This window comes from Echeneis naucrates, chromosome 1, assembly GCF_900963305.1.
Source record: "Echeneis naucrates chromosome 1, fEcheNa1.1, whole genome shotgun sequence".
NCBI classification, from domain to species: Eukaryota; Metazoa; Chordata; class Actinopteri; order Carangiformes; family Echeneidae; genus Echeneis; species Echeneis naucrates.
Window position 1 is genome coordinate 15,596,736 of NC_042511.1, and position 14,458 is coordinate 15,611,193.

The 14,458-nt window shown below is 40.1% G+C and overlaps 1 protein-coding gene across 1 annotated transcript in view; it reads right to left on the minus strand.

Annotated features, from left to right (window-relative positions):
* Positions 1 to 14,458, minus strand: part of grin2bb (glutamate receptor, ionotropic, N-methyl D-aspartate 2B, genome duplicate b) — a 58,415-nt gene that overhangs the window by 28,751 nt on the left and 15,206 nt on the right. The window contains exons 2-4 of the mRNA XM_029504087.1: positions 4,109 to 4,252; positions 2,552 to 2,822; positions 310 to 502 (exon numbers count right to left, since the gene is read on the minus strand). Coding sequence (XP_029359947.1) covers positions 310 to 502; positions 2,552 to 2,822; positions 4,109 to 4,252 — 608 coding nt within the window. The remainder of the gene's footprint in view (positions 1 to 309; positions 503 to 2,551; positions 2,823 to 4,108; positions 4,253 to 14,458) is intronic.

Consider the following 14,458-nt stretch of genomic DNA (forward strand, 5'->3'; position numbering starts at 1 on the left):
TGCTTGAAATATATTTGCGATACACTTTCGAGGAAGTGGCAACTTCCCTGATGGGTTTGATTTTACCGATGACATGCTAGCTGAATGGCTGCAACAGGCCAGATGTTCCACCCCTTAACGGGAGGAAGTTACTAAGTTATCACTTAGAAAGTGAGTGGACACAAGAAAAGGCCAAAGTAGAGTCCCTAAGCTCTAAACCTGTGAGAATCGTTTTAACTTCTGTCCCATGGCCAAGTCATCAGCATGAAATCCTAATCTAACATTATTCATTTCTGTCTATACCAGCCCCTCTCCCCAGCACTGACTCACTTCAGTATTTCCTTGGAGTGGCCGGTGTTTGAGCTCTTTTTGTCAGGTGTCCCGAGGCAGCTTGACTTCAGCAGCGTGTGTGGCCCCCGGTCCAGGATCATGGTGGAGGTCGCCGTAGCAATGACAGCCACTGCATCACGTACCCTGGCCTCGATGTTGTAGTCCCATTCGTCATACGACACTGAGATAAGCCCTGGCAAAGAGCGAGATGGAGTGAGGTGAGAGGGAGGAATGCATAGAGAGTGTGAAGAAAGAGAAGTGGTTAAAACATTTTTTTTTTTTTTTTTAGAAAGATGATAAGGAGCAGGACGGAGGCAGAAAAGTGTGAGAAAGAGAGGGAGTGTACAAATTGGGAAGCAGAGACAGAGTGCAATGAAAAAATGCCAGAGGGGGAAAAGATATACAAAAATGAAGGCACTTTGGAGGAGGCTGAGAAGTGGCAAAACACTGAGACGAAATTAAGAGTGCAATCATATCTATCATGTTGTAATTCGTTGCAAGCCATATTTGGGCTGTGTACCATGCTACCTTGCTATGAAAGAGCTCATTCAGGTTGAAAACACAGGGAATAATAGCAAAATGTGAGAATCAGTCATCCCACTGCTTTTTTTTTTTTTTTTTTTTTTTTTGTTATGATTGACTTTTCAAGCATAAGAAACTGCAGGCTATTATATGTCAACATCTTTTTCCTATAAACAACTGCATTTTCAGGTCATTTTTCAAGGCAGGTCATTTTCAAAACAGCATCATTGGGAAGTCTCTCAGTGACATAAACCAATGAGGCCAAAGTTGAGGCTATTATTAGAACTGATAAATAAAAAAGGAAATCTTGTTATTCCACAGTCATCGAGTCGTTTATGTTAAGTATTCCATAAGCAGTAGGAATAAAATCATGCCAAATGTCAAACTAATGAAAGTCTAACTTACCTGAGGTTAAGAAATATTAGTATGCAGCCTACCACTGACTGGCAGAGTACACAGCAAATACACCAGAAGAACATTTCCATATATGCAAATAAGACCATCTGTCACCTGTGCCCGTATATCCATACAAAGTTGTCTGAGAACATACCACAGACGAGTGTGCTCAGTGAGGAGTTGCTAAGATGAGTTTGATGCTGGCTCAACCTCTGGTTTGACCTCTGGCCCATGAACTTATCATTCTGTCTATTCACAAAATGAGGTCTACAAAACCAACTCCGGCAACACAGTCCTTGAATAAAATTTGCAGTTCATGCTGTGGAACCAAAGCAAAAAACCAAACTATACATAACCCCGCACCTCTTTACTCCTGATTATTAGCACAATGTCAGAGTCAAGTACATTCTGATCATCTACAGCACAAGAAAAAGTAAACAAATCATCATCCAATCCAAGACTTAACAAATTCAAACAGGAAGCAGAGGGAATTATGGAATGCAAGGGTAATAACTCCTGCTTACCTGGAGCAGTTTTAAGTCCTGTTGATAGTGTAACACGATAGACACTTTTCTAAATTTATTATTCTTTGTAATTTAGTCACTGAAGAAGCAAACAGTTTCAGATAAGCAGACGACTAATATTAAACCTAAAAGGTTGGCCGCCCATCCCCTAGGTTTCCATAGTAACAGTTTCTTAATCATACCATACAGACATGATGCCTTTGTCTGCCACCATTTTCAGTCTCATAAAAAACGGAAGCTTCAGTGGACTTTAAAGCTACTTGCACAGACTCAACCTTACACAAATATCACATGGTAGTGCATGTGACAAGGTGAGAGCCAGTCACAATCTTCTCCATTCCAATGGAAACTGAAACACAGAGTTATTTGCTGCTCCACTATAGGCTACTACACAAAAGAATATAAAACCTCTGGAGTCTGGCTTAAGAAGTAAAAGGAGAAAAAGAAGTAATATATGCGGTGGTGCAAGGCAGTGTTGCTGTTTTTCAGAAAATAATTGCGCTCATTTAATTGTTGTCTTTGTAACTGTTAAACACTTCAGGAAACTACAGAATTTCCTGCTCTTTTTCGCGCGATTTTGGTTGATTGCTGACTTTTGCAGAACTGGGTGATAAATTTAACCAACTCAAGGTGGAAAGGAACTAAATTAGTTTGTGACACTGATGAATTTAGACAGCTGTGATCCAAACTTATTCTTCTGTTTGTTTGGCTGTAGTTGTTTTTTTTTGTTTGTTTTTTTTTTTTAATCAAAGCAGAGGTCAAAACTCCTCTGTGAGCTGCCCCCTGGTGTTTGGGTGTACCTGTAGGGAAGACGGAGGGAACATGATCTGCATCTCCAGCTACGAGTGAGGGCACGATCCAGGTGAAACCGTAGCCAGTGAGACCTACAGAGTGAGCTACTTCGAAGATAGTGGACGCCTCCTCCTTGGTACAATAGAGCAGAATAACAGGACTCTGCAGTTTCTTCAGCTGGTTCTGGATCTTGGAATCTCCATCATCCACTGACATGTCCAGTAGGAAGACCTCTTCTAGCTCCCAGCCCACAAAGCTGTTCTCTATGGTGCTGCGGACCTAGATGAGAAAGGAAAATGTGATTTTAAAAAGTGTAGGCTGCAAACATTCAGTGGACTTGTTAAGGAGAGCTACTGGAACAAAACTGACTGAGATGCCTCCTCCTCCAGCTCCCAGATTGCAAAATTGTTCTGTCTTTACGTGTCTCTTGGGAGTAGGAAGCACTGGTCGATTTTTTATTTTTTTTATTTTTTTATGTAACAAGAGCAACATTAGGTAATGTTTTCTCCCAAATCCTAAGGCCATATCCTCTAGAGATACAGATGAAACTGTAATAGATAGTGTCACTTTCCTTCTTCTATGGATATTACTACAACATTACGACAAATTAATATGTTTTGCAGCAAGAATTGATTTTTGGGCTGGGTCTAAAAATCCCAGTCCAAACAGATGCACGTTTATTTAATTGGTGACTATATTTTCAGAAGGTTTGAATGGTTGTTTGTCTTAGCTTGTTTTATTTAACAGCCCTGCAACTGACTGCGACCAGTCCAGGGTGTTTTTAAGTGTTTTAACGTTTTAAATTCAGACTCACATGCAATCTGCTTTAAGAGTCAACTCTCAGCTCTGAAGACTAGGAGGCTGAATCTTCAGTGAGTTGCCGCATTTAAAAGGACATGTTCTGCCGATCTGTCTTTTCCATTAAAGCACAAAGAAAACTGAATTTGCTAGCCATATATATATATTAGGCCCTGCACAACCTTTTTTCAAAGTAAGTTCTCAGTAAAAGTCGCTTTTGTTAGGATAATTTAATTGTTTTGCACATAGCCTTGCTGCATAAACTAAAAAAAATGGATAATAAGGAGAAACAAAAAGAAAATTTCAAAATTACAGAAATTGTCAAGACCTTCTATAATGGATCCCCAAAAGACAAATGTAATAATATCAAATGTGCCAGAGCAAAATAGGAACCTTGTGTTTGCATTAATGGTTGAAAACATTTATTCTAATTAACTTTACAGCTAATCTGTGTCCTGCTCCCTCCAAAACCAGTTTTTACCAAGAGAATTCATTTATCTTTGCAGGTAATATCCCTCACAATGTCTGACCATAACTTATTATCAAAGGAATATTTCATAATAATAACAATAATACATTTTATTTATATAGCGCCTTTCAAGTCACTCAAGGTTGCCTGACAGAGAATACAAGCACATTAAGTCAAAATCAAATCAAATCAGATTTGCATTATGTTTAGTTGAATTGTGAAGCCTTTATAATAAAGTATATAGTTGTATGTCAAGTACATAAATTACATTTATCAGCGTGTGTGTTTTCATATTCACCTTATTGACAAAGTCCTGGTAGCCTGGGTAGTATGTGGTGACGATGGAGAAGATGTACCAGTCATACTCCTCCATGATGTTCAACATGACGGAGGCCTGCTGTTCGATGGACGGACCAAACTGGAAAAACATAGAGTGGTCATCCTGGAAACCAAAGATATGAAGCCAATTAGTCAAAAAGGCCATGAGTCATAGCATGAGGGAGAATAGGAAGGCATGGCACAGATGATGATGGAGCCTGTCCGGCTAAACCATGCAGCAGTCCTGTTTGCCCCACAACAAGAAGGTTGTGGGTTCGGTTCCCGGCCTGAGGCCTTTCTTTGTGGAGTTTGCATGCTCTCCCTGTGCCTGTGTAGGTTTCCTCCCACCGTCCAAACACATCATGTTTGGGTTAACTGGTGACTCTAAGTTGTCTTTAGGTCTGAGTGTGAGTGTGAGTGGTTGTTGGTCTCTGTCTGTCTCTGTGTGTTGGCCCTGTGATGGACTGCCGACCTGTTCAGGATGAACCCCGCCCTCACCCAGCGTGAGCTGGGATTGGCTCCAGCACCCCCATGACCCGGAAACGGGTAAGCAGCTGAAGATGGATTGATGGATAGATTGAAATATGGAAAACAGACACGGCGGCTCATTCACTATTGTTCACTTACTAAGCTCTTAAAGCTTAAAGCTGCCTTTAGCGCATTTAGTATTCCACTGGGGTCACAACAGTTAAAGTGGCCACCTGGTTTCGTGATATTTAATGTAGTCTCACGTAGACATTCCTACTGAAACATTTTTCTTCTATGAGAGAGAAGGAGGAGACAGTCATAAGCACTCTTAGAGCACCAGGAGCATGATGACTGGTGTCATAGATTGGTCAAGGGCAAGCCAACCAAATCATTGGGACATGGAAGTCAAGATGGATTATTCACAAATGATAGAGACGGGGGGTGACATGTTGTAAGGCAATGGGAACAACATCATGTATGGGCTCTTTTATTAGTCCAGAGTGAAATATAGGTTAGTGTTGAAAAGTGACTGAGATGACAGTAGACGTTGGGTTAAGTTTAAAAACTGGCCCTTACTCAAGAAGATGAGTAAGATGTTTGCCTTAAAGGAGCAATCCCATTTTGGGAAGTACCAAAGTTGTCAAATGGGAAAAAAACAGGGGTAGTTGTGGAGCATATTAGAGTTACAAAGTTGAATTTTGTGTGGTGGTAGATTGGATGACTGCATCAAACTTCATAGCAATCTGTCTGAATTTGCTAAAATAAAAAATGGCTCAAAACTGCGACTCTCATAGTGGTGCTACAGGAAAATCAAGGGGATCATCAACTTTAACACTCAAATAAAGATCAATCCAAAAGTTCGTACACATCATGATGCAGTAAAAATTTTGAGCATATACAAAAAACAAACAAACAAAGAATGAGAAAGTATTAACAAAATGTTATTATTCAACCAGTTTCATATTTTTTGTAGATCTGGAGTCTCACGAGAAAGTCCAGGTATCCTGTGTTCTTAAAATGAAGTTGAAAAAATAAAAATAAAAATGCAGCACTGACGTCAAAATGCCACGATACACATATGTGTACTGTATGTATCCATCCAGGTGCACAATCAGTCATACATGTTAGTCACGCAGAAGGCTGCACACTCTTCGGGTTAGTTGTGCTACCTCAACTCTACACCAAAGCCCACCCACCCCCATCCTCACCTTTTTTACCCACAGGGACAGAAATGATGTGTTACCTACTTTTCACCCAAACACGGTTATAACATAGCAGTGTCATGTAAGGGTGGATAGATCGGCAGCGGTGTGTGTACGTGTGTGTGTGTGTGTGTGTGTGTGTGTGTGTGTGTGTGTGTGTCTTTTTACCTACAATGAGAGAACATCAGGAAGGAAGGTAATGAAGATGCCATCATGCATGACTAACAGCTAATGCACCGTTCACCTCTAACCCCACATTTCCATCAAAACCCGTTATTGTTTGAGCATTTCAGTTTGAACATGCTGAGACTTAAACGAATTGTAAAAAGTATACGTGATTTACCATGACATGAATTTTCTGTATGTGGACCTGGTATAATACCTCCAACCCTTTCCAGTATCCACAGTGCCATCTGTTCACCACACTGAACCCCCTTCCTGCCTTAAAAGGATGAGTGATATTCACATCTTTTTTTTTTTTTTCTTGTCAACAAAATCCAATCAAATGATCTAAATTTAGCTCAACTTGTAAATTCTACTTCAATCATTAATTATTATATGATCACGTATCATGTAATTGAGTAGTTCTGTGGTTCTGAATCAATCCCATGTGCATCATCGCGCTGCCGTAAATAATATAGTAGAAGAGCTGAAAATAGTCACAGTCATATGCTTTTTTTTTCCTCCAATTTGATTAATGTGTGCTGAAAACCAGCAGTTTTAGGAAATTACTGACCTAATTATGAAAATGAAATTAAATATTTATGACCTATTTTAAGGATTTGCATCTTCAGAAGGAAAAGAGGGCCTCTATCATGTTGGTGCATCAGGAAGTAACGATGACTGCACTAATTCTTTTCATTAACTCGTAGAGAAGAGCCTTCAGGTTTAACTTATCCTGAGCGATGTCCCATCATAGAGACGCCATGGTTTGGATTTGATTTGTTTTCGGTTTGATATGTTAAGTTTAAGTTTCCATCTCCACCTCACTATGAAATTGTGAAAAAGACTTAACTTTGTGACACTTTCAGCACAAAAATGTCAATATTGAAACTGTCAGCAGTGAACATAAATGTTACTGTTTTTGTCATATCCTCAGGACTTTATCTATTTATTTGCAGCCTCAGCACCTGAAGGGAGTTTAAATTCTACATTCAAGGACTTACACGTGGCTGTTCTTTATGTGCCTTTTGCAATATTTTTAGATTCAACAATTTTAAATTTCAACACTTTACGCTGGCAAACTAGTGAACAGATCAGATGCTTCAGCATTTTCCTACAGACTCTTACTCCTGGCTGTGAGGGGAAAGCTTTGAAACAGTATTTAGTCCTTCATGTATAATTGAACAGTTAACTCAATAAATGAAATATGAAAAATCCAAGTTATTTAAAATCTGGACATACTCTGTTTGCCTTATGAGGATCTTGAGGGAGGCGTCTAAAATCCTGGCTATGTCTGCAGAACATCGTTACAGTGCTGCTAACGAATTATTTGGATTGCAAATTTAATTTTGCATAGGTGTGCAGAACCTACACCAAAACAAAATATGTGCGAATATGAATTTAAACGAGGTAAACAGGAAAATGCACCACAAAGTTGAATTGTCCCCTTTCTTCAAACAAGTGTTATACAGATGTTACCTTGGTACTCAAACAGGATCAGTTTCTCCTCCCGCCTAAACCCCCTCCATGTCTGGGTGTCACTCTTCATCTCTCTAAAACTGAGATCAGAGAAGTGTCATCACTTGTCAGACTAAAACTGCCTTTCAGAGGAATTGTGAGGGCACTGCTTATGTCATTCTGTCCTTCTTATATTACAGCTAATCATCATCTTCTTTCTCTTTCATACTCTAATCACCCCCATTTAGATTTCTGGCCTTTCTGTTCTGAACCCCTAGTCTTCTTTTTCTGCTTCGTCCTGCAGCTCCATTAGTTCATGTCGCAAAAGTGTAAAGAGTCTTGGAGGGCTATTGGATGGTGTCACCGGGGTGGTGGGGTGCTGCAGCAGCTGGTGTTTCACACTCATCAACCATGAACGCTTTGCTGCCATATTGTTTCAAGGTCTGTTTTTGTGCCTCCTTTCACTAAGTTGCAATTCAGGTGGGTTATTTTTGAGATTTGTTCTGTGTCGGATTTTGTTAGAACTTGTTGTAAATGAGTAGCGGGAGCTCTCTACTTTCTGGTTACTGTCAATTACAGTTCTTGTTTCTCTGTATTACTACTCACACTTTTTATATGTATATATATATATATTTTATATAATGTTACATGATATATATATATATACACACACATTTCCCATCACCAAATGTTAATTTGGTGTTTCAGCTGTTGAAGTCTGCAAAAGGAGTTCAGGTGTAGGGATAAGGAATCACCTACAGGTTGTGGCAAAACAAAATGCGAGGAGAGGAGTGAATCACTTCAGAGGCATTATTCAACCTTTGTGCAGATATGGCACCAGAGAGCTAGCTCAGTGACAGAAACCTCCACGTCTTATCCCCGCTCTCTGAGGCACAATACTGCTGCCTAACATGCCAGTAGAATCCCTCGGTTAAGACGATGACTCCACACTCTCCGTGAACTCACTGGAGACCTCACAGATGACGGAAGCACACAGCATGTTAGTGAACACACTCATCCGTGTAAATATGATAGTTTTCTTTTTTTCCCCACAGTTTCATCCCCACAGTGCTGACGTCTCTCCCTCTCAGTGTCACACGTTTAAATGAAACATCACTGCCAGCGTAGTGTCAGTGGCTGCTACCTCGTTCAAATCTATTTAGACAGTGAGAACTAGGTATGTTTGATCTCGCTCAGATTGCCACGGACACTTCCTTGGATGTGTAGCCGGCGCTGAGCCTGCCTCTGCGTCTGCAGCTGCTGCGTCAGTCCGCAGTACTGTACGGGAGCTGATGAGAGTGAGCCTCAAGCAGGAGGGCTGAAAGGATTTGGCAACTCATCTCCATGTCATGCCAGGGAAAGCCTGTCTCCAATTAGATTTGCAGAAGCGGAGCGACACATTGGCCCACTGCTCAACAAGTCCTGGCGGGAGAGGTCTCCAGGGTAGAGAGAGAGAGTGAGAGAGTTTGAATAAGAAGAAAGAGATGGAGAGTAAGGGAGAGAGAATGGCTGTTACGCCTGAGAGAGACAGAGAAGAGCCTCTATTAAGAAAACAGGTGAACCCTTAGAACTCACGGACCGGGGTTCACAAAAACACACACACACGCAGACATGTAAACTCACACGTACTAACACAAGTGGCAGTGAACACATCATTCCCTCTAACGCTGAGCTTTTTCCACTTCATCACACTCTTTCTCCACCTTTCATCTCCCTCCCTCTCTTGTCCTCACAGTCTGAGCGCTGCCTCTGCTGCTGTCAGTCCTCCTCAATTTCAGCCCATCGTGTTTCATCATCATATTTCCAATCAAACACTCACACCGAGTTAATTAATCTCATATTCGGCTGTTTAATTATCAATGACCCTGTTTCCACGTCTCTTTCCCAGCTTCATTCAGTGCGCTTCATTTTAATGTTCTGATTAAAAGCACTCTTTCTATTTTTGTCAAGGAAATGATTTCAGAAGCACTGAAACATGATTCACTCCTCGGTGACCAGATGAGCAATGACGACAATGATGATGATGATGACAACGATGGCACTGTTCACTTTACAGCATTCATTTTACATTAATTTAGTCCAGCAACCAACAAGTTTAGTCAGTGGTTTACCTGTTTTATCATGATTGCTGTCCTTTTTGGTTTTTTCTTCTTTCATTAATGCAGCTTGAATCATTCTGATGCATAAGAGGTAAAATCCCTTTTTTCCCCAGATTTTCATCAAAATCTTCTGCCAATAGACATATTAAAATAAGACCCAGAAGCAACTCAGCTGCAACCTTGTTTAAGAAAAGTGCACAACACCCTCAGGACCCAACCTGCATCTCCTCGTAGGATTTAACTGAAAGTATACAGCACAGCAATTTTCATTACGGTTCACACACACAACCGCGCAAACATAATTAAAAAAATCCTAAAGCAAATGTTATTGAGCAATTATTCATCACTCTGATGTTTTGATACTAGTATCATAAAATAAGATGACACACACCAAACACACACAGACAAACACATAAGGCTTGCCATATACATTCAGAAGGGAGCAAAATTACAATTTCACACAACAGAAACGGCTCTTTATCCATCTGCAGAGATTTCAATTTCCACATGGACGCTCTTAAAATAGGTACAAATTATCACTAATTTTGATCATTTTTAATTATCACTTCCAGTGTGTTGCTTTTCCTTTTATGGTGCTAAACGCTCAACAAACTATTTATCCTAAAAATAACCAGAAAAGATTCGAAAGGGCGTGAAATTAATGTTTCGAGATGTGAACTGCTCGATATGTGTGTGTGTGTTTTTTTTTTTTTGTTTGATTCATATCTTTGTTCAAAGTACTGCTTGTTTACAGTGTTAGACCTGTAGTGTTAAAATACAATGCGTGCAAATTATAGATCAGCGTGGTTAGTAGTTGTTTGTTTGGGTGATCCAATTGTGCTTGACTTAGTTTGGGTTAGGGGATGCTCCTTAGAAAGCCTTCAGCCTCTTTGGGTGAGCTATTCTGGTCTTGAGTGTAGACATCTGTGGAAGAATTATATGTAATTATGGAGGGTTTTTTTGTGTTATATTTCCAGCTTAGTCTATTATAATGATGGATTTCACTGGTTGTTGCTTCAGTTGATTTCTTAAAGTTCTTATTTCCAAATTCAAAATATTTCTGTCGGAGTTCGACAAGCATATCTAAAATAAATTGTTTTGTTTTGTTACTTGATATATTGTTAAATTCCTTTTTGGTTTTCTTCCAGTATGATACGGATAGTGGAGGTAAAGGCCTCTCTTAAGCACTGTTGTAAAAAAAAAATGTAAATCACCCATGACTATCTTTGTTGTTTTCTATAGGGTGCCTGCTAATACTCCAGAAGTGTTATTGATTTCGATGGAGGATGCTCATTCTTCTTTGAAGTAAATTGTGAAATTCCTTGTCTTTGAGTATGAGTTTTTTGAAAGCCATAAAGGGGAGGATGGGTGTGGGGTTGTGCTGAGCAAGTAGGACTTATGAATGGCAGCTTTCTCTCTTCTTCCCTACACCTGGTGAGTAACGCTCAAATCAAATCATGCAAATTTATGTCTTACAGTAGCAGCTTATGGACGGCTCAACACGTCAGCTCAGCACAGAAAGCTGTTGATGGCTAAACACATCACATTCCTCTTTGACAATGCTGCTTGCCATCTCCTCATTTGCATATTTGTTAATATGTCTGCTATACTGCTGACACAAACATATTCCTATTTAGAATGGAAGACAAAAAAGTGTTGATGTTAGGGGTCTTTAGGATTAATATTTATAAATATTCAATGTATCCACAGGCCAAATCTAATCTTACTCATCACCACACTAAAATTCACTCTTTGACACCAGAAATATACTATGAGATGTATCATGAGCTTAAAGGCTCTCTAGAATATGAAGCATTTCTAGGTTCTTCAGTTGCCACAGGCTCCCTCAGGTCCACCCTGAGAACAAAATGCCAAGTTTGCATTAATATACGCACATTATATTATATTATATTATATTATATCTCATAAAATCTAGGTAGATCGACTGAAACTCGTGCACAGATCTCAGATGTATACATCTTTATTATTCACCACAGTTTCCGGCCATTAAGCGCTGACACTGCTACAGTACTGTTTACCTGCAATCCGACATCTAGTAGCTAAGCCACTTGTTAACACGCTGTCTAGATGAGCCAACTTTATCCTGATTTATCAAGTAATATGACATCTTCCACAAATCTCATACTAAGTAGAGAGAAGTAGGCTTGATGATTGGCTATGGAAGTGAACAAGGCACAGTGCCATGTGGCTTGTACTTGGCTAAGGGAGCGGTGTTAGCGGCTGCATTCGCTCATTGCTCAGGGAATAAAAGTCCCTTGTGCTACACAATATTTTAATGTTTTAAGAAGGTTGCGTGAATTTAGTACCGTGTTAACTGGAGCTCACTTTGCTAACCAAACCATTAATAAACCATTCGAGTATACCAAGGCATCAAAGAATGTAATATATTTTGATTCTTCTTAAAATTCTGTATTCTTTTCTAACATGATCATCCTCACTTACCGTAAGCCAGATGTGAAAAAGCCAGAACCATCTGAACACATTAAAGCACTAGAGGGTTTCTATTATCCCTCTAAGAGACAAAAGACAATAATGCGCCAGTAGCTACTGAAATGTAATCATCAACTGGATGTCTATTTAGAATAAATTGTCTCAAAAACACAAACAACCACACTGCGCCGATGCATTATCCAGCAATGTCTAAACCAACACAAACGCACACACACACACACACACACACGCACAAAGTTGTCTTCACCTCAAGCTCTCTCCATCACGCCATTGCTATCCCAGGCGTGTGTGCCACCAGGAAGATAAAATTAATAGTGTGATTCAATCTCCTACTGTTAAATCTGGAACCCCAACAGCAGTCACATCATGTCAGTCAAGCCCAAAGCCTTGCCCTAACACAGAATGGCAGATGGAGAACAACGGATGAAATAAAGTCTGCGGCGCAACTGGTAACAGATGTGAAACAGCAATGACAAGCAATGAAAAGAGCTGCACAACAGCATAAAACGTTGCCCCAAAAAGTGTCACAAAAGGAACGCCAGCCCTGCAAGACAATGAAAGGAGGAGAATAGGGAGTGAGTCAATTTAGCATCACCTTTGGCCTTGCTATTTAATTCAAGTCCCTTCTTGAGGACTTGATTAAGCTCATTAGCACAGCAGAAAACGCAAGTAATTAATCACTAACACATGGGAGCTCTGCATGCTGATTTGGCCAGATCCCACCAATCCAAACAAGCCAGTGATTCAATAAGACTTGCCCTGGTTGTCACATGACCTGCCTAACCAAATGGTGCATATTTATGTGTGTGTGTGTGTGTGAAAAAGAGGGGAGGAGACAGTAAGAGAAAGTGACTAGTTGGAATTAGAACAGCTAAGCATAGATATAGACAAATAGCTTTATTATTGATTAAAAAGGAAAATCTTTTTTAAATCACAGATCATCAGATTGTGCTTGGTTCTGTTCCATTCATTTTTTTTTTTTTAACCTTTATGGGCTTTTATGAGAGCAGAAGCAGAAGAGCCTTAAGTACTTTCATTTTGAATCCTACATTTCCCAGGATGCAACGTGTAGCTTTGTTTTGTTTGACTTTCTGTGCTTGTATAATGCCTATATCATTCAAATACCATGTTTTAGCCTTGGAAGTAGTAAACTCAACATGTGACGTCTTCGAAGGCTGCTCTAACCTGTCGGCAGAATGTTTTGTTTGTTTGTTCGGTTTTTTCGTATACCTGGGCATATCTGGGCCTCGTGTTATGGGTCATGTCTGCTCAGTAAGCGGTGAGGCTTACAGGTGCACACGGTGAACACAGCCATCCTTAATATTACCAGTCGTGCACTTTCCCTGCAACGGCACATCTTCTCTGCTTTGCCGTTGCTGCGTTGGCACATTAAAGGTGAAGATGGCCGTGCTCCACATCCAAACTACTCGTGTAGACAGCTTCGATGACAAGAACATCAGGCTCGGCTGCCTGATGCTGTGTGGACACACACACAGGCACACAGACACCACTTCCCTGAAACTTGAGACAATTTGTAACTTGGGATTAGGCCAGACAGCTGCTTTCACTTTATTTTATCAATTTAGTTCTGAGCTGGTAAAATACTACAGCCAATAGGTCTTTCATCCGTCTCTCTTTGATTGTCTTTTTGCCTCTTTCTGAAACTACAAGCACGCCCACAGAGAAAACCTAATACCTTGTTCCAACATGTGTCCTTAACCAGGCTGACTTTACTGGGAACACACTTAGTAGATGCTTATGCACGCATGTTAGAAACAAGACGTTAGAAACAGAAATGTATTTCTAATTTGTAAAGGTACCCTGCATGCATGCAACCAAATGCCCTTTCTATGGTCTCCACTTCCTCAGTTTGGATTAGAGGTCATGTTTTCACCTGTTTTTTTTTTTTTTTTTTTTGGCTTAGTTGTTTATTTGTCAGCATGATCATACAAGAAGCACTAGACTGATTTGTAATGACTTGGTGTAAGGATGCAGGAGGGCTTGAAGGAGAACTTTAGAGAAAATCTTTTTTTCCTCTGAGGTCCACATGTCCAGGCACATGTAGGAATGTAGGAGCACACTCACTTACAAAGGAAAAATGTAAGTTTTTATATATATATATATATAAAAACTTACATTTTTCCTTTGTTCACCACACATTCTTTAGCTGATCTATAGCTATAAGAGCTTCACATGAACCCTTAACCATGTCAGAATGCATGTTTGCTCTCGTACTTTGTTCTGATTCTCCCTCTCTCTTCTGTCCATCTATACCGCCTGCCTTTTCAATTCTGCCTTCCTCTCTAACAAGCACACAAGGTGAGAAGTGCGGGTTAGAGTCAAGTGCAGCGTGCAATGAGAGACATGCAGTTCAAAACCTTGTCATGACGCACTTCTCTTCAGCACGTCTTGACTCTCTTTTCCTTTCCCTTCTGTTTTTCCTCACCCCCTCCACTTTTCCTGAAGCAC